The sequence below is a fragment of the Cheilinus undulatus genome, linkage group 14 (genome assembly GCF_018320785.1).
Source record: "Cheilinus undulatus linkage group 14, ASM1832078v1, whole genome shotgun sequence".
Lineage (NCBI taxonomy): Eukaryota > Metazoa > Chordata > Actinopteri > Labriformes > Labridae > Cheilinus > Cheilinus undulatus.
Window position 1 is genome coordinate 32131960 of NC_054878.1, and position 21082 is coordinate 32153041.

The 21082-nt window shown below is 37.9% G+C and overlaps 1 protein-coding gene across 2 annotated transcripts; it reads right to left on the reverse strand.

Annotated features, from left to right (window-relative positions):
• Positions 1 to 81: 81 nt before the first annotated feature.
• si:dkey-12h9.6 (macoilin) lies at positions 82 to 19764 on the reverse strand. 2 transcript variants are annotated; one of them, XM_041806202.1, is made up of 11 exons: positions 19588 to 19764; positions 18261 to 18402; positions 18048 to 18174; positions 14695 to 14818; positions 14180 to 14358; positions 12512 to 12977; positions 12275 to 12433; positions 10537 to 10707; positions 8435 to 8561; positions 7648 to 7822; positions 82 to 3042 (listed from the first exon to the last, which is right to left on the reverse strand). In XM_041806202.1, the coding sequence occupies exons 1-11, from the start codon at positions 19662 to 19664 to the stop codon at positions 2852 to 2854; spliced, it is 1938 nt and encodes a 645-aa protein (XP_041662136.1). In that variant the 5' UTR covers positions 19665 to 19764; the 3' UTR covers positions 82 to 2851. The 2 variants fall into 2 exon arrangements, 1 of the variants encoding a protein (XP_041662136.1); XR_005992906.1 differs by lacking the exon at positions 8435 to 8561 and adding an exon at positions 13062 to 13124 and having other exon boundaries at positions 2920 to 3042.
• Positions 19765 to 21082: the final 1318 nt, after the last annotated feature.

A 21082-nucleotide genomic window follows, 5' to 3' on the forward strand; every position in this document is an offset into this window, starting at 1 on the left:
AATAAGTAAGAAAATATACTCAGACAAAAAAAATGAGACCAATTTCATTTCTTTAAATTATTTATACAAAACCCCATCAGGAGCGTATTCTGACCTTCAGAGCATCACTGTTTAAATAATTTGTTCCAAAAGTCTAAGAAACTGTAGCCCTTGTACAAGTATATTCATGTACATACTTAAAGTCACAATGTGTGCTCAAATAACAGTTGAATAAAACACATTTCATGCTGACAAACACATTGCCGTACAAAATTACAGCAGTATAATAAAAATTACAGCAAGACTAAAAAATATTTTTGATATAAAACACCCTAGAAACACACTCTAAATAAAAAATCTACCAAAATGGCAACATCCACTTCATGTGTTTTTTTCAGCTGTGTGGGCATTTTAAATTCTGTACAATGCGAGTAAAAAAACAAAACAAAAAAAACAAAACAAAAAAAAAAAAACAAAAGAAAGAAAAGAACTACAAAACAGTACATAGCACTTCATTTCAAACACATTACTCTTTCACATTTAATTAGTTTTACTTCCCAGTTTGAAAGTAATGTATATAGGCACAGTTATTATATTCATGAGCCGGTTTGGTCAACATCATTTCTCTACTTTGACTCGTGGACAAAGTCTAAATCTGGCCAAACAATATGGCAACCATTCGGTTTACACTTTGTCTGTGTCCCATGAGAGCGGCCACATATTGAAATAATATCTTTATTTAACTGTCAGGTGAAACAAAGACACATAACCTTCTGTTCCTCAACTTATTAGAGACATATGTTAAATTGAAATCTGCATCTCAATCCAATCTTTTAAAAGATAAAAGTACCAATTTAGTGAATTCATTGCTTTCATATGAAATTCAGCACAATTCAAATCATCTTAAACTTCTATTTACAGGCACACGCAAGAGCACCCTGATACATACGTTACTTAGAATTTCAGACAAATGTTTGTTGTTGATTAAACTGTTTCAATGCTTTATGAAAATTGTAAACAATCAGCCAAACCAGCCAATCAGATGACAGCAATCCAGTGAAGTAGGCATACGGAGCCCTACCATTCCAATGTTTCAACAGAAAGTGAGACCAATCAGACAAGACAACGCTTTACAGCCATCTACTTCCCAGTTTTAGTGAACTGTAGCCTGTTTCCTGTTCTTAGCTGACAGTGTCTCGTGCTTCACAGATGCTCTTCTTCATTTCTCACTTATTTGAATTATTGTTTCCTTTCTATAAGCTTGATCCAGTCTGTTGTTTTCCTCTGACCTCTTCCATCAACAGGGCATCTTTAACCAGAGAACTGCCGCTCACTGAATATTTCTTTTTTTTCAGACCATCTACTGTAAACACTACAGATGGCTGTGCATTCAGTAGATCAGCAGTTTGTGAAACACTTACACCAACATATTTTGAACCACCACTGAAATCATCTTTCTTTACTATTCAAATACTCGCTTGAACTTCTCTTTGTATTAACCATGTCTGCGTGCCTAAATGCATCGTTTGCTGCGATGTGATTGGCCGATGAGGTATCTGCGTTAATGAGCAGTTGAACTTAATAAAGTGATCAGTGTATGTTAAATGGTTTGGGCCTATCATGTAATGGTCAAATAGTTTATTGTTTATCTTTAAATAAGTGAAGAAAATCAATAATTGAAACTGACAAGCACTTTGACAGAGTTCTGTATAATCGTCTCTATGAACATATTGATAACTGATTTATAAGTATTCAAATATATTTCACAGATATTTCAACCAAATCTGTGACTTTGACATGTCATAGACAGGCATGATATAAGAAAGTGAGCAATGGCTAAATTCAGTTTCAGGCTTCTTTTACACCAGCTCTGTGTAAGTTGTGTTAAGTCCTCACTAATCTCAATCAAATGAGACGCACCAAATCAGTGCGCAGGGAGTGCGCAAGTGGACACTTGCGATATTGCAATTTTATGTACTTCCGCATTGGCTTCATTTTTCAGGATCTGAGGTTGCTGCTTAAGCTTTGTTTAAACTTACACATAGCTGGTGCACCTTTGTACTAGTAAGCCAGCTCATTGTTGTGTTTTATTTCTAAGAAGACCTGTCAAAAAGTCAAGTGTTTTAAGGCGTTTTAGATCCTTCTTTCTATTGGAAACTCTACACATTAGGAGCCAAAATCTCAAACATTTTAGCCACAATAGTTTGAATACTTTAGAAAACATTTCTAGAGTTTACCATCTGCAAAGAAAGATCATTAAAGTCTCTTAAATCTTAGAGTTTGTAAGTATAAAAGTGTTGAAGTTAAGTAATTTCTCTTACTTTAATTCCAGCTAAAACATTAGATTTATTGTGTCATAAGGCTTTCTTTTAGTAGCTCTTTAGTGTGTCAGCGGGATAGATATTCACTTTTCAGTACATTATGAAACTGAGTATGAAAATGTCATATGTAAGAATATATCATGTTAACTGATCTGGGATGTATAAGGGGTCCAGCTCTTTCAGGATTTTAAGAAAGCTGTGCTTTTCTCTGTTGCATCCCAACTAAATTAGATGCTGTAAGGAGAGGTGTTTCTTATAAAAGTCGTGCCTACAGCAGCTCTGCATATTCAATATCTTAAACTAGAGTGAAACTCTTCACCCCTTAATGTGAGAGGAATCAGCAAATATAAATAACAACGTCAGGTTAGCACCATGTGTGCAGCAAAAGGCATTTGACTTGTACAGTAGAGGCTCATTCTGGTTCTCCTCGTGGCTGGAAGAAGATGACTTCATGATGTCATTTAGCTCTATAATAAAATCCTACCCTTCCTGATTTACGGAGGAGAGGTCTGCAAAGGAGGTCTGAGGATCTGAAAAAAGGAGATCCATTTTTATTTCTTTAGGCACTGGTACATCAGTGCGCGTGGATTCAGCACATAGCGCTCAGAGTTGAGCAACTTGGTGAGATACTGTGGCACCGGAGGTCGTGGAGCCATGTAGGACACACCAGGACTGACGGCCATCACCTCTGCTATCTTCTGCTTCATGTCCCGGATCTCCCTGTCCTGCTTCATCACTTTATCTGCAGGAGCAACAAAGGGAATGCATAAGGGTTTAGGCACTGCAGGATGTGGTAATGAAGAATATTACATGTTCTGAAGGTTAATAAGGTTGGCATAATCTCAATACTCCAATACTTTTTCAATAATACATGTTATGAAATGATACAAGCTCCCCTAATTTAATGAAAGGGGGTAATCAAAAGTGTAGAGCTTAAAAAATCCATCTATTTCATAAGACAGGTGTTCAGGAGAGAAACCAATCCAATACAAATCACAAGAAAACTCCAGAAACTATTTCAGTACAAAAACACTGACAATGTGCCATTCACACACTCTGCAGTCTATTTGTGCAGCTGTGAAATTTAAACAGACACCACCTTTCTTTGATTTCGATATTAAAGTCTAAAGTTCTGGTTAAATTATGACCCTATAAATGAACATTGTTGTTGAGGAAGTGGACTCCTCAGGTCCCTTACAATAAAAACAACCTTGAATGTTCATGAAGCTGTTTCCATCTCAGAGTTTAATCCACTTGATTACTCAGACAGAATATGTATTTACAAAAGTTTCTTCATATTTTGAATTTATTATTGACCTGTGACTGAATTTAAACCCTTGGAAACACAGAGTAACACTCAAGACATTTTAAGGGCGATTTATGCCCTACTATGATATAGCCTTTTTTAAAATGTAAACACATTTTCTTAAAACAGAATTATCTTTTAATCAGTAATGTAAACAATGTGGATGGGGACACTGGCCTAATCCAATAGGAAATTAAAGTAATGCCAGACTTCATAGACAGGCCATAATGTGTACAAAAATCAGGATGCCAAAATAAATTAGAGAAACTGAGACAGCTTTAATTGTAAAGAATTGAATAACTGTTAAAAAAAGTCCAAAAAACTGATGAAAAGTAGAAAAAATTGGTTGAAAGTGGTAGCAAAAAAAGGAGCAAGAAAAGGTAGCAACAATCAGCTTTAAGTGGCAAAATTGGATACAAAGTGGGCAACAATTGTTTAAAAGTAGCAAAAATAAGTGAAAAGGGGGTAAGGACGTTGCAAAAATGGGCACAGAGCAGCAAAAAAGAGCAAAAAATGGGTTAAAAGGGATAGAAAGAAGTTGCAAAACTTGGTTGAAAGTAGTAAAAATTAGTAATGAAGGGGCAAATGGGGAAAAAGCAGCAAAAATCAGCTGTAAGTAGCAAAATTGATGAAAAAACAGAAAAAATGGGTTAAAAGTGGCGTAAGGCATGGTGAATTGGGCACAACTACTCTGCTAACTACTCTTAAACTTGGATCACTGGCATTCTAATGGTTGACAATTATTTCTCCCTGGCCCCAGTCAGTGTTTGAACTGAAGCCTCTCAGAGGAAGATGACATGTCTTTATTAACCTAAGCCATATCTAGTTGCCCTGTTCAGATCTAGCTTTGAAATACCTGGATAACGGCACACCTACACAGACATTTTATGAGATTCTAATTACATATCATAGATTACAGAAACTATGTCCCCCAACCTAGACCCTTCATTAGACTACATCCAAATAAATATATAAAAAGGTTTACATCAGAAAAATATACCCCAAAAAACTAACAGTTACACTTGGTCTGTTACACACTAGATCTTTTGCATCTAAATCTTTATCAGAAAATGATCTGATAGTGCATAATACCATTGATTTACTTTGTCTTCCTGAAACTTAGCTGTGTCAGGATTAGGGATGGGAATCATTAATTTTTATTGATAATGATACCCTTATCGATACTCCTTATTGATCCGAGTCCTTATCAATACCACTATCGAAACTTTTCTATAGTTTGGTGGAAAAACAAAATGGAGACAAATATTTACACTCAAAGTGGTCTTGGCTGAGTAGAGCTTGAGTTAAAAAGCTATAATTCAGTCGATCACATCTATTTTATATCCTTCAAATGTAAATACATTCTTCATATTCACAACTGTATTTAGTATGGTTTCTCGTCAAAAATGAAATTTTCCTATTTTTATGTGACACTTGAACAGATCATAACATAGTATACAGTTGTCTAATTTACTGTGGTTACCTGAACGCATCATATTTTCTGTCTTTCAGCTTGCTAATTAACTTCAAATCTGCTGATTTCACCATGAATTTCTACATTGGATAACTACTTTTAACAATCAGAAATTGCTACATAGTTTTGGAGCACTTTTCAGCATTTATCTGAGCAGCTGAAGCAGGTAAAGAGAGGGAATGACAGCATGTTACTCCCGGCGCAGGCGGATATGATTGCATGTGTCTTGCAGGCAGCGTCTTTTTTCCTCACGCCGACAGTTGAAGGTACATTCTGGTGATGCACAATATTGATGTGCATTTAGTATATGTTCCCTTGAAAGAACTGATGTATGTTTTTACAACAGTCTTATTTTAAAATGACGTTACGTCACACAGCCTGTGAGACTCGATCGCAGTATCAATAAGCTAAAACGTTATTGATTTTCGGGTAATTCAAAAACACAGAACTGGGTCCTTATGAACCCGGGTTTCGATCCCCATCCCTAGTCAGGATGCCTGATTTTTTGCATAACCACCCTGGGACTTATCAGAGAAGTTCCTGGAACTTGGGTGCTTAGGGATGCACAATAATGGATTTTTGCGGATGTCCAATATGCTGCTATTTCCAAACTAGCCGATACAGATAACAATATACACACCAATATATTGGTTTGGTGCTTTAGGGCTTCAGGGCTCACGGTGGGCCACCTTGAGGGTGGGGCACCCTTGGCAACCTCATATACCTGATGGTACTGTTGAACATTTTGCTGATATTTAAGGCTGATCTATGATTTATTCAGCTTATATATGTCGCCAATATATGGTCTAATAATATTAGTATTTAACTTTTTGAGCTAATATCTGCTGATACTATTGTACCAATAATATTGTGCATTCCTAGTGCTTTTAATAAAAAAAATCCCCTTTTGATGGCAATTTGAGTTATCTTGTTATCAGGCAAATTACACAAATCAACACAGAGTAAGCATTCCAGCAAAGAGGTACAATAAAAACCAGAATATAAGTGGCATTAGTATTTACTAAGTCTCCATCTGTATTGGGGGACTTGCAGGGGGAGGAAAATGTTTAAACCAGCTTCTGCCTGATGATTTCTTTCATGTTCTGAAAATTCCGCAGTGTACAGCTTTTCTGTATCTGTGTAGTTCTTTTGGTACCATCTGTTTTCTCCATGTGATGCTGCACTCCTGAAAGCTGCTGGTACAGAATTTGAGCTCTCAGCCAACTGTGATCGATGTGAGGTACAATGATTGGGGATGAATTTTCAACAGTGTCAACGCCGCAGTGTGTGACATTTGTAGCTAATCTTTGGTCATGATGGCACAAGTCGCAGCATTTTATACTGGTATATGATTGCACTGGTAAATAGCACACAGCCAACAGTTTGATATGGAAATACAGGTATTAAAGAAATATTTCTGTGATTTTGAAGCTGGGTTGTAAAATTAATTGGCAATAGTAAGTGGCATTAGCCTCCAGTAAATGAAGCTTAGCATTCGTTCATGCAGGACACAGTAGGACAGCTGATCCCAATTATCGCCTCCGAGCTTCCACGGCCAATCACAGCTCTTTCTCTCAACACAGCAGTGTATTTAAATGTGATGTACTTCTCACTTATCCCTTCTTGAATTAATGCTGATACATCCCCCTGCTGCTGCTGCTGCTACTGGCAAAGCTTAACCTCCTCCACCCCAGCCTCCTCAATAATAGCATAAAGCTTGTTGCGCCCTCATTTTTAGATTCATGCCACTATGGATTCATCGCATCTGAGCTAATTTAATTGTATTCAGTACACACTGTGATTAATGTATCTATCCATAAGGGGGTTTCCAGCTATGCTCTCCCTGAAAAGCCAAAGCCTGCTGCTTGAGTAACCCAGGGAGCAACTTTTAAGCAAGTAAGAATATACATCCATTTTGCAATAAAATGGTTAAATGTATGACAAGAGTGTATAATGTTGAGGCAGAGGAACACATAACTGAAGGTTACATTACAAAAGAGTGCCAAATACAGAATCAGGAATGCAAGTAAATAACTATAATTTGACATATTAATCAAGAAATATTAATGTGCTTTACTATTTTTTCAATTTTTTTGTAAATCAGTAAATTTGAAAATTCATGGATAACCATAATAATGATATTTTAGCATTAAAAATATCATTTGGGTTAAAGAGCTTCTACATATTGGTGTATTAACCATTGCAGAAACATAAAAAAAATGATTTTGGTAATTACCAATGCTGTTAATTTAGGGCAGCCGTGGCATAAACCTTACTTTGGTTAGGGTTAGGGTGGTCTAATAAATTTGTTAAGCACTGTATGTCTTCAACCTCTGTAGGTGAGACTTTTCAAAGGAAACTCCGTTTTGACTTCACTGGTACAGTGTGAGCACACAAGTTGTTCATGATTGTCATACAATGTAAATTTAGTTGCACAGTGTGAGCTGACATTCCTGCATGACTGTTATGGAGTTGGCTTGAAATTACACAGTGTACACACCATATTTACATTGAGTAAATAAACAGCCGTATGAAATCACTAGAATTTTAAGGCAAAGGATGGGAACCTTGAGCGATTTCCAGCTGTCTGCGAGCGTCACCCAGGGCAGAGAACAAGTCAAGCTTGATGCGAGTCTCAGCGCTCAGGTTGTACTCCAGATGTTGAGCTTTCTCCTGCATGGCTGACAGAGTGGACAGCAGCATGTCCGTCTCTTTCTCCACACAGCGGTACTTTCCCAATGCCTGATCCAAAGAAAAGAAATATCACTTAACGTGTGTGATGACATGACAGAAAAAGATCTTTGGTTCCCCAAGTATTTTAACCCTTTTGTTCTTTAAATTTAATCACTTTTTTCCCCATAGACACCAGCTAGGGGCCGTACACTTGGGGAACCAATACACCAAAGAGTAAACAACCTTTACACAGTGATGATAAAGCGGCCAGCCATTTTAAAACACACAAGCATTACATTATCACTTCAAGAGATGATTCTTTCTTTGTTAACATTAACTTGACTTTACTTGATTTATGAAAGCTTCGGCTTCTGTTATGGCATGCTTCATGGAGATACCACTAAAATCAAACCAAAAACCACAATGTTCAACGATGCGCACACCTGATGTCAAAACACAAAAAAAAACACTACACATAACTGCATACTGATGTGATGAAAAAGTGGAAAAATGCTAACTCTATCCAAAGAAAAATCTATGAAAAAATACAGTCACAAACAATCACTGACACAGAATCTCCAAACAAAAAAGCTACATGACCAAACTGAGAACAACCAAGTACTAAAACCACTTCAGACTCACAGACACTGAATTCATTCCCAAAAAGTGTAAAAAAGATACCTCAACATCACTCTCTAGATCTACCACTTGACTCTCTTTCACTTGAAACTCCAGCTGTAGTTGTTTGTACTCTGTCTCTAGATCTTTTACTCTTTTCCTTAACATTTGGTTTTCACAGTGTTCCTGCCTGGTGTAGAAGATGGAGAAAATCACAGTTTTGAGTGGTGAGAAAAGACGGGATCATCTGGAAATGAAAACTAGTTCACACAGAAAGAAACATGACAGTTCATTTGGATGTTTTTTTCCAAAAAATAAAAAAATTATATAACTATCTAAAAAAATGTGTGCACTTCAGGAAAAAGTTGACTTTTTTCGGTCAAGCTTCGAGGATTGACACTCTTGTCATATCTGTTGTTTAACATGTATAGGTTAGTCTTTTTAGCCTAGTATAGCCCAAGTATTGAAAACAGAAGGAAACAGCACGCCTGGCTTCAACTAAAGAGGACTTAGCGAAGGACTAAAGGTCACAAAGTAACTCTTTTACTATTTAAGTAGTATCATTAAAAGGTATAATGTAATGTTTAAACAATATAGCAGATGCTATATAAATCCTTAAAAACTGAGTGAAGTCAAGTTTGCTTATGTTTTACTCAGAGATTAAAGACATTTCATACATTTTTTTCACATTTGCCCTGCTCCCACGAGGGGAAACAGAGACAGCCCAAGCCAAGCAGCATAATAGTGAAGTTTTATCACAAGGGTACATCTCAAAGGAAAATCAAACAACTTTTCAAACCATGGGAAATATTTTGTTCGGCCAATATTTAAAATAAGTTTAAACAAATCAACTTTGGGTTGAGTATCTGAATAAAGATCAGTCGTTAAAACCGAAGCACTCAGTTGGAGCACTTAAGAAGATAAAGCGAAGGTGGAGGAGGGGAAGCAGCGCCCTGGCAGAGTTCTGTTTTGACATGAGGGACTGGCAATAAAGCAGGACAAAGCTTTACTACTGGAAATAAACTCTGAAACTCTGAAATTTTACATCTTGAAGTCCAAGGCATTGGAAAACATCAGTGTTGATATAAAATCTGTTAGTTTTAGGCGACATATATGGGTCAATGACATCACATACACATTTTGGTGTCCAAATCTTTTATTTCCTTTTGATTAAAAAAAATCATGTTATATATCACTTTGTTCTACTAAACCTACTTTGTTTAATGACTGAAAATTTCTATTAATTAGTCAAATTTACCACTGGATCCCTCCTTAATTTTTACAAACATGTGGCAACATCCAACTAGACTATAGAATACGATTATCCTACATAATAGTTATTTTCCAAGAAAATACCCTTAGTGTAGTTGCTAGATGAATTGGCCATATATTTTAACATAGACACCATTTTACTACCCTAAACAGGCATATGTCCATATATGGTTCCTCCATTTTTTGACACTAAAATTTCCGTAATTGCTAGAAATCCTACGCAAGCAAAACCTATCATGACATGTAGCACTACTAGTTACCTTTATTATGTGTGAGTTTCATTAACTTATCATAGTTAGTCATGATTTGAGGTCCATTTATTGGTACCAAAAAAGATGTATAACTGCATTTTTCGAGTTCTTTAGGAAACAGAAAGTTTGAGATGCCCTTGGCCACTGCTGATTGGTCGGATGGTGTGATGTCACTACTGTGACATGGACTGATCTCCACTGATTGACTGAGAAAAACCACTCTGGTTCTACTGTATCACAGTGAGTTGGGGGGGCCATGAAGAAGTTGACTAAAGTGGCCCTGTATGGTTCCCTGCCCGAAAGAGGGTTAAACAAGTTATTGCTGTTCTTCAAGAGGGTTTATTACTTTTTACACAGCTAAGCAAACTGTTTCCCACTGATTCCAACCATGCAAGGCTAAGCTAACCATTTTCTGGTTTCAGCTTCATACTAAAGCATGGCATACGACTTTAATATGTTTCTAAATCTAAGCCAGAAAATAAAGAAGCATGATTGAAACTATTTCTGAAAATGTTCAGCCATACATTCACAGGCAGCATTTTATTCTACTCAGAAAAAAACAAATGCAGATCCAGCATCTCTGTCCAGGCACAGAGCCATCTCAGTAACAATGAACTTAGAGGTTTGTTAGGTGTGATGTACCTGTTTGTTAGACTCTGTGCTGTGCTGGCTGCTTCCTCTAGTTTCTGAGCCTGAAGCTCAGCCAACTGTTTCTCCAGAGAGAGTCTGGCCTCCGTCTCTGCTCTGGTCTTCTTCTCTAGCATTGCACTGCTCTGTTTATCCCTCTGCTTGGTTTTAGTCAGACACAGAATCCTGGAGAAAAATAAAGAGGTGTTAAATTTACCCTAAATCCTGTCAAAAATAAGTGGGTCAATGCCACATTCAAGTTGTCTTATACTAACTTAAGCACACATTTATACTTAATGTGTTTTTTATCTGCTTTGTAGTTGTTGAGTCACTGGAGAGCACCTTGCTTTAAAAACTGGAGCATGTCATATCCAATCTGTGCAGAGCACACTCAACTCAAAAAAAGATCTGAAGGCTCTGGCTGGTGGATGTGGATTTGATGTGGTGGATTTTTGGTGGTTTGAATATGACTGGATGGAATAAAGGAACTGTTTTCAGCTAAAATACAAGACAGGAAACCCATAAGAATCTTTACAATCTATTTTAACAATAGATTAAACATAAATGTAGATTTTTCAACCTGACTAACTTTTAAAATATTTTTGGATTATCTGGTCTTCAGTGTTCTGTAACAGTACATTCAATTAATACAATTTTTGATGGTTGGTTAGATTAAGAGACAGTATTTTTTTTACACTTTTGGAATATGTTGATATAGATATTTTTTCCACCTTTATATATCCAACATTTATTCCATACATACATTTATGACAACTATATATCAAAAGAGCAAGTCTACTTTATAATAACAGTTATTTTTACAGGTATAATTTAGACATTTTGCATCTGACATCATAATGTCCATCCTACCCCCACCAAGGGGTCAAAGAGACAATTCTTATTGAATGCCAGTGCTAAATAATACAAACAAAGCTGAGAAAGCTTTAAATGTCAGTAAAATATATCTGCTGATCCTTTTATGAGGCCTAAAACAGCATTTTTAAAAGCAACATTTCAACTGCGATAGAATCAATGAATGGACAAAGGCTACCGCCGGCAAATGTGTATTTAATGTTCATTAAATACAAGTCTGATGAACATCCACTGCAGTACATGAACTAATGGTAGTCACGTGACTGCAAATGGTCAACAGAGACAAATCCAAAAAAACACAACTCACCTATCAAAATATTTTTGTTAAAAAAAGATGAATTATTCAAAGTTGCAGGACTAAAAGTCCACTTCATAGTTTCACAGTCATTCAACGTATCAGATTATGTAGTCTGTATGTATCAGATTATGTAGAAATTTCACAGCACACAAAAATGCTTTACTAGATTTCCTGTTTGTGTTTTTGATCCTGGGATAAAATTTCCTTAAACTGGCAATTTTGTCTCCTTTCCTTTTTATTGGCGGTTTGTGAACAAAAACATATCTGGCCGTAAAACCTTTATTAAATGCTGTTCATTGTTGCATGAGCAAACAAGTCCACAAAAAAAGAGCAGTAAACAGTCATGCAATACTCAATAGACAGTGACATTTTCAGACATATCTTAGTCAAATCAACATGAAAAAAGTATGACCCTCTCAAGTAACTGTTAGACATCTAAATACAGTCTATGACCTAAAATTTAAAAATCTAATTCCTGACTTTTGAAGACTTTCTAAGGATTTGTGGGAAATCTAGTTAATTACTAGCCAACAGAATGATCCAGAGACAGAGTAACAGCAGGGGGTGTTGCAGTAAACTCACTTGCTCTGCAGAAGCATGTTTGACTGTCTGAGCAGAGCTACCTCTGGTCTCAGGCTCCTCTCACTGTTGGTCAGGTTGCAGATGTGACTCCGCAGCTCCTGCTCGCTCTGCTTACTCGTCTGCAGCTCATTCTTTAGTCTCTTCAGCTCCTGCTCCAGCCTGAAAGATATGATAGTGCAAGTTACAGAGGAAAAGACATTTTTGAAGCTGTGTGAAAACGAAGATAAGGAGGCATACTTTGTCATCTGTTCAGCGTGGCAATTCTGAGCAGCAATGGCATTCTTATCCATCACGTCCTGGTTAGGGCTGGTGGTTTTGGAGTTTGATCTCTGTTTCTTCTCCGTCCTTCCTGCAGGAGGTGGAGGAGTGTTTGTGCTGCCTCTGCGGGCTTTTGGCGAGGAGCTTTTTGCTGCTGCCCGTGTGGCTTTACTTCCTTGCTCTTCTTGAGGTAGATTTTCAGCAGTTCTGGAGGATTCTGGTCCTCCTGCTCCACTATGGTGCATATCTCTGGACTCACCAGTTTTAATCGATGATGGCCGCCTGTCTGTTTCGGCTGACTTTACCTCCTGTGTTCCCTTCTCTGTCACTCTTTCCTCACTGCGGATCTGGAGGCAGTCAGCAACATGTCCCTCGTCGTGGGACACTACAGCACTGTTCTGACACTGATACTGAGTCAGCTCAGGCTTTGTCTTCCATTTTGAGCCTGCAAGTACAGGAAAGAAGAATAACATGAGGTCACTAGTCTCCTATGATCTCTATGTGATGTCTTCTGTGTAAAAAACTGTACCATTAAAGCTCCTGTGAGGAGGTTTCAGCTGGTTAGAAATCAAAACTGAAGCCTCTTTATGAGCTGCAAAAGCAAAGGTGAATATTGCTTTATAACTGTTTTAAGACCTGCTAATACAAGCATGGGGAAATGTCAGAGAGGGTGAGCAAAGATACAAAAGGTAGAACATTTCCATTTCCACAGGTGGGCTGTTGTTGATAGAAAAGTTCTTCAGAGCTCTAAGACTTGTTACAATCAAAAGGATTTTGATTGAACCTGGATCTGAAGCCTCTAAACACCCTGCACTGAATATTAAACCCTACATATTAATACTGCTTGACGCCCTCATTTGGTTCAAGAAGTTGAAAATTAAAACACTGGATCTTCGACAAAGCTCCACAGCTCTAACTGTGGTCACAAAGTAGATGGACTCATCCTTCTAGAGGCCAGGATTCTCAGGCTCAAGGATGAACCATCACTGCTCTATATAACATGGGCCCCCTACTTTAATTATATTTAACAGAAGTCACAAACTTTGCAAAGAATAGAGAAAAGCTGTCAAAAGCAGCCTTCCTCATTCATGCTGTATGCTACCTTCAACGTATGCTAGGAATTGCTCAAGGAACACTACTCCACAATGTTTATTTACAGTACTAAACAGTATACTTCCTGTTTTCTTTAATGCATGGTTGTGACATAATGAGGGGGAAGAAGTTAGTAAGTGTCATCAACCTCAGCCAGTGTGGTCGATATTATTGTGTATTCCACAACATGCAATACCCAATGAATGGGGATCATTTTCATTCGTGTTAGGTCTCATGCAATGGCAGTTTCAAAACTTGCTGTAGTGACATCTCTGCACTTTCTGCTGGCATATAAGCCGTCTAGATAAATAAGCCACAACCAACTTTTAGATTAACATTAGGTATTAAAAGTGCAGGTTATAAACCAGGTTTTATGTTTCCAAGTACAAAAATTTGACCCGTTGTACCTTTAAATGATTACACAATCAAAAGGTGCATTCTGCAGAAACCCTGGTCCATCCCATAGCAACGGACACACAACTTTCTCTAAACAACACCCTGCAGAATGTAATAAAGGTAAATGAGATTGCATAAAGTGGAGGTACATAGACTCACTGCTGCTGCCATCTGTGCTGTTCTTTGGGTAAACCTGCAGGCCTGGAGGCAGAGAGTGCTGCAAGAGGTGCATGTGGAAGTCATTCTCACTCTGCACGGCTTTCTGTATGCGCAGCTTGAAGATGTTGGTGAAATAGCAGGTGGCATAAAAGCCAAGATACACTACAGGATATCCAATGCTGAATGTGAATACAAAGGAGGAGAGAGACAGAAGATGTGTGCCGCATTAATAAGATATAAACACATCTTGAATACCAAATTTTACATTATTAATAGCTACTCTTTTATAGATTGAATACTTTTTAAAGCTTTCATTTAATATTTGATTAGTAATTAGTACGTAGCATCAAAGGTTTTCTCCTGAAGTACTTGATGCACACTCATCAAAGTCATTTCTCAAAACCACACAGGGAATGACTAAAAGTTTAATATTAGATCAGTTCAATGACTTTGAAGTGTGGCAATCTAAACCTCTGTTACAGGCTGAAAGAGTGATTTAAATTGAGTTAAAATACCAGTGTGCAGCAAAAAGATGAGATAGGTTGGCATGAGAGGTTTTAAGGTCTTTGAGTCGGAGTGAAGCCTCTGTGTACACCAGCAGAATCCACAGGGATGCTGTCGATATACAGATGCCTTTCTCTGCAGACACATATGAACATAATGAGATGTGTTATTACTTATTTAACAGCATCTTGAGCAACTAAAAAGCAGCAAAACATTTAAATTTTTGAGTAAAACTTGTATACTTTGATACTTGTAGACCTTTTGCATATGACCTCACATTGTCTGCCCCACTCTTAACCCAACCCCCACCTCCAGGACAGCAAAAGTGATGGTACTTAGTGAATGCAAGAGTTACATGAAAACTCACATTCCCAGTGGTAATATCTATAGCCCATTTTTCTGTACAAGATACACTGCCTGGCCAAAAAAAAAAAAGTCGCCACCAAAAAAGGTCACACGCTAATATTTCGTTGGACCACCTTTAGCTTTGATTACAGCACGCATTCGCTGTGGCATTGTTTCGATAAGCTTCTGCAATGTCAGAAGACTTATTTTCCATCCAGTGTTGAATTAATTTTTCACCAAGATCTTGTATTGATGATGGGAGAGTCTGACCACTGTGCAAAGTGTGTGCATGTGTGAAAGTGATGTCTCATGCTCCCTGAACCACTCTTTCACAATTTGAGCCCGATGAATCCTTGCATAGTCATCTTGGAATATGCCCATGCCATTAGGGAAGAAAAAATCCATTGATGGAATAACCTGGTCATTTAGTATATTCAGGTAGTCAGCTGACCTCATTCTTTGGGCACATAATGTTGCTGAACCTAGACCTGACCAACTGCAGCAACCCCAGATCACAGAACTGCCCCCACAGGCTTGTACAGTTGGCACTAGGCATGATGGGTGCATCACTTAACCTGCCTCTCTTCTTACCTTGATGTGCCCATCACTCTGGAACAGGGTAAATCTGGTCTCATCAGACCACATGACCTTCTTCCATTCCTCCAGAGTCCAATCTTTATGCTCCCTAGCAAACTGAAGCTTTTTTTTCTGGTTAGCCTTACTGATTAGTGGTTTTGACCCTTCTTAAACAGACTAACATCTTTTTCACGACCACAGGATGTGTCTTTCGACATGGTTGTTTAAGAAATGAGAAGTTACTCATTGCATCAGCTGGGGTTAAATAACTTGTTGCCAGCTGAAAGATAATCGCCCATGCAGTAATTATCCAATAGGAGGCTTGTACCTATTTGCTTAGTTAAATCCAGGTGGCGACTTTTTTTTTGGCCAGGCAGTGTACGACACAATAATCAACTTATATATGCTAAATCTATACTATATAATAATATTAGCCTTATGACAGTATTGGAAAGTGCCAACACTTCAAAGAAAAAAACAACTTCTTTTATTCAATTTGTGCTTTTGTGAGGAAAAAATCCATCAAAAACAGCAAGCAAACTCCTGAACATTGTCTATGACTTGACCACTTTTGTGTTTGAACACATTCTGAGCAAAGCTTAACTGATGGCAGACAGTAAGCTAGCAGTAGCATGCTGTCAGTTTACATTAGACCAGCAAAGTGTGAGGCAGGCCTCCCCTGGGGGGCGCCACAAAACTTCTGGGGAAGCGCAGAACCAGAAAACCAGAAAAAAAGGTGATTTGCTTTGCTAACTGCTGCTGTGCGTGGAGCAAAATGGATAGACTTCTGAAGACTAAGCAAAAAGTCTAGTGACCAAACTCTGGTAATTTTTTAACAGGAGGTGAAAGGAATTTCGGTCAATGATCAGTGCAAAAGCACTGATCAAAAGCAAGGATGGTCTGCTTTTATGCAATCCTGCATCAACTGTATAGATGAAAATTTAATTAGTTCCCACCAAATAGAAGCGTAAGGATAATATTTAGGTAGTATTGGCGATAGATTTATTACTGAAACCAAATAACTGATGCCTGGGAAAGACAGATGTTTCAGAACATTTGCAGACCAAAATATCCAAAATATATTCATGTTAAAAATTGTTACAGATTAGACATAAATATTTGATAATATGGTTGTTGTTGTTGTTGTTGTTTTCTTTTTCATTCTGAATCTTTATCGGGGTTGGGGTCCACTGAATAAATTATTTTCTCTGAGGGTAAGCTCACTCCCCCACACTGAAAACCCCTGCATTAGACTATTTTAAATGCCTTTCCAAGTACTTTAATTGTTTGTTAGCTGTGGAAGACATGTTTTCTTAAAGTGATGACACACAAAGCACACAAATCTCTTGAAAAAATGCAATTTTGTACTTGCAGTCCAGGACAGTGAAAACTCAGACTTGTCTGTTTTTTATGTATAAAGGACAGTCATACTTCCTAGCTATTAGTTAAGTCAGTAAAAGCGGCAAAAAAAGTTGTGTGCTATCATAAAAGAGTCAAACAACAATACAGACAGCAATCTGCATTGGTATGGCAGGAGTAGTATTAAACCCTTTTTAATTATTCAATGGTTTAATGCAGTGGCTCCCAAAGTGAGGCATGTGCCCCCACCCCAGGGGCATAGCATCATGACGAGGGAGCGTGACAAGCAGGGCTTAGCAACGCCAGCGTTTGACTTCAGCACTGCAGAAGAGGAGCAGTTTATTGATGTCATTCAACAATGTGGTTGCAGTTCAAGTCCAAGACATTGTCTGCATTTTGGATTGGAGTAGAAAAGGAATACCCATACCACGTAGGAGAGCCCTGGCCACACTCCTTACTTTTGCTGCATCCTACCAGTACAAGATAGGTTTTTCTGCTGTTTTCTCAATCAAGACAAAATACAGATCAAAGTTGGACATTGAAAATGAACCGAGTGGCCATCTCACAACTGTATTCAAGACTCCAGGAGATCCTTAGCACCAAATAAGCTTACAGTAGTCACTGAAATTATTGTAGGGCTTGGAGTGCAAATCTTAAAAGATCTTTACTTTTTTTTACTTTTAGGGAATTGTTAATCTTCAGAGAGTGTTTTTTAAACCTCTGTTTAAGGCAATGTTTGTTGTTATTTCTATGAAATTTCGAGGTTTTATGTTGTAGTAAATTCTGTTGAGAGGTGTATTTTAGAATAACGTAAATTACTACAAGTGTATTTGTGCAATTTAAACAGTGTTCAGGAGTTTACTTGCAATTTTTGATGCTTATAGCATTTAAGTTCCCAATATTGAGTGACTGCAACTTCTAGTTTTGTTGTGGTGGTATGACAAGAGGTGATAATATCTATATATTCTTACCAGTATAATATTAAAGTTTAAAATTCTTGCATTGTGACAACTCTACTAGGAACAGAGTTTTGGATCTATATGTCAGAGAAGACAGGCAATAAAACAAACAATACCCAACATACCTGTATGCCATATGTAGTTGAATAATACATAAGTGCTTGCCACAAAGAACAGCCAATGTAAAGGAACAAATATCAAACAAAAAATGTCCAGCGTGAAGGCAGCACACACAAAAACAACACAAATAACCTGCAAACAGAGAAAAACAGCAATTACTGTAAAATGCTTCAGAGTCATCATCACACAGTATGAAATCAAACAGGCTGGATTCTCACCAGTCCATGGCAGTGGAAAGTGGTGTACACGCTGCCAAAGAAGAGCCAGCACGGCCACAGGTACTCCAATCTGAATTCAAGGATGAAATCTGCCAGCAGCACCAGCGTCCACATCATCATAAACTTCAGGACGGTGTAGGCACTGCAACAAGACAGATGCCTGCAATGACTACACATAAAACATCAGCAGAGGGGGTGTGCTTGCTTTGGTGTATTCTAGCCTTTCATTCTTGGAAATTTTAGCAAAAGAATTGATGTGGCATTAGAAGCACACTGCTAAACCTATAATTCAGCAGTCACTTTGAGGAGAGAACAATGACTTTTCCCTCCTTGGTTTTATGAGCAACCACGAGACAAACAGGGGCTGTGGTTTGTGCTCCTTTGTTCTGCTCGTCCATAGGCTGCTATCACATCAGCCCCTCTTTGTTTGGTAACCATGGCAATATTTCATCTGGAGGAGAGAAGGAGCACCACAGCATCCTACTGCACATGGTTCAAAATCCTGTTAAAAATCAATGCCATCCTATTCAAAAAGCATATTCTCCCTTTTAAAAACATTATCTTGTATCTGTAACAGAAACTAAATATGCAGGCCATCACACAAAAATGTACCTTACTAATATAGGGAAAATACTGAAGACAACATTCTGCAAAACAGCTCCTATCTTTCTTTTTTAACACACAAAGAGCATATCTTTTAATTTAACAGACACATTTTTAATAACTGCCACATAACTACAACTATGTTACATTTAAAAATCAAATATGTTTAACCAGTTTATGACAACACAACACAATGCTTCATTTTTCAAAATAAAGTGATTTAAAAAATTTTCTTGCTCATGTGAACCTATCAATTCAAGTAGTTTCTCTTCTACCTCACGTGCAAAATCATAAGTTGCTCTCTTTAGTGTCAGTGGAAGACACTGCATTTAAGATTAAATGAGATGCAAATATTGGCTTTAAACTCATCATAATGAGAAAAAGAACCACATTAAAGGGAGGAAGACATCCCGAGGAGAAGGGGGCCAGTGGTAACTTGCTCATCTCACACAGGTCCGTATCTCAGTCGTTCTGTAAACAATGTCGGATGAAATAACTCGCACTACATTTCTACGCGTCTCTCCTGAGACTATCCGTAATGGAGCCTATTTAGTCGTTAACTCTGACTTGCATTTAACGTTGAGGCATGGACAATGTAAAGGGACGTGGGGCAGACAGGTGAGCAGGATGACGACGGCTGAATTTCACACACAAAGACGAGCACCACAACAAAAGCAGCCTCCGCCGCCAGGCTCGCGACGCGGCTCACGGCGGCGCCAGATACCTTTCAGACAGCCTCTCCGTTATTTTCAGTTTTTTCATTTTCCGTAGCCTGTTCGCGTCCACATAACGTTTCTTCATCTTATGGCTTCTCCTCCCTCCGTGCTGTTTCTTTTTTCTTACACCGCAGCTGCAGTGTCACCGAAGGTTAAAAAAAAGAGCACAAGTAAATGAAAAGCCGTCCCTCTTTGTGGAAAAGGATGTGCAGTTGAACCTGTGATGATGTCTGGGAACAAATGTAGGCTAACGCGGTTCTGCGCATGCCCAGTGGATGTTGTACCTACAAGTGCTCATCGCAGGAGGGGAGCATAACATCACAATTTTTTGCTCTGAACACGTTGTACAAAATGTATTAATTATAAATTTAAGGTAAAAGCAGTCTGTAGACCCACGATTTAATTACCTTCAGATAATTACGATAATAAAACCAACTGAAAGGCAAAATATGCTTATTTATAGAGCATTGCTCATGTAAGGAGCAATTCAAAAGCTTTGCGGAGTTCAAAACAGAACATTTATAATCCTGAAAGAACTGAAAAAAAAAATCAAACTGAAACTATCTACAAGCACTCTATTTCATGTAACTCTCAGGTGGTTTAGCATTAGGCAGAGATAGAAAACTGCCTGGGGCTCCGAGCTCCAAGCTGCCTCAAAGCATGGCCGACCATAAGGGGGGAGAAAGGGGAGAACTTTCTGGGGCCCACACAAATTGAAGGCCCTGGGAGGTCAGCCAAATCATTGTCTTTTGTAAAATTAAGCTGTGATAACCATTTTTTAACTGAATAATTACCACTCTTATCAAAGCAGCAAGTATTTTTATTAATTTGTGCAGAGTATAGCCTTCTTCAATATGTAAAGCCCCTATTTCTTAACAGAATCAAAATAGGTTGAATTGGAAAAAAAATAGAGGAAAAGATAGGTGGGATTTTAAAAGCTGTACAAATGGATGAGACTAATAAAATGTGCTTCAAGTGGCAAAAATGTATCAAAAATGACAAAAATGGGCATAAAAGGCCATAAAAGATGTTAAAAAGGGGTTAACAGTGGCATAAATGGGGCAACAGAAGTAACAATAGGTTGAAAGTTGCAAAATGGTTTGATTGTGGCAAAAATGGGGGAAAGGTGGTGAAATGGGATTTAAAAGTGGCAAAAATAGGGTAATGTATAAAAAAAGTGGCAGACATGGGTTAGAGGCATCATGATTGATGGTAAAGAGGGGTTAATAGTGGCAACAATGGGTCAACACAGCCAACAATGGGCAAAAACATGGAAAATGGTTTAAAAGTGTTGGAAGTGTTGGAAAGGATTTAAAAGAAGCAAAAATGAGAGGATAAGGTGGAGAGATAGGAATTTAAAAGTAGCAAAAATTAGTTAATAGTGGCAAAAAAATGTTTCAAGGGGAACAAACTGAAAAACAGAGGAAAAGAATTGTGGATGTGGCAAAATGGGTTAAATGTAGCAAATATGGGCATAAGAAACAGTGAATTGTGGTTAAAATT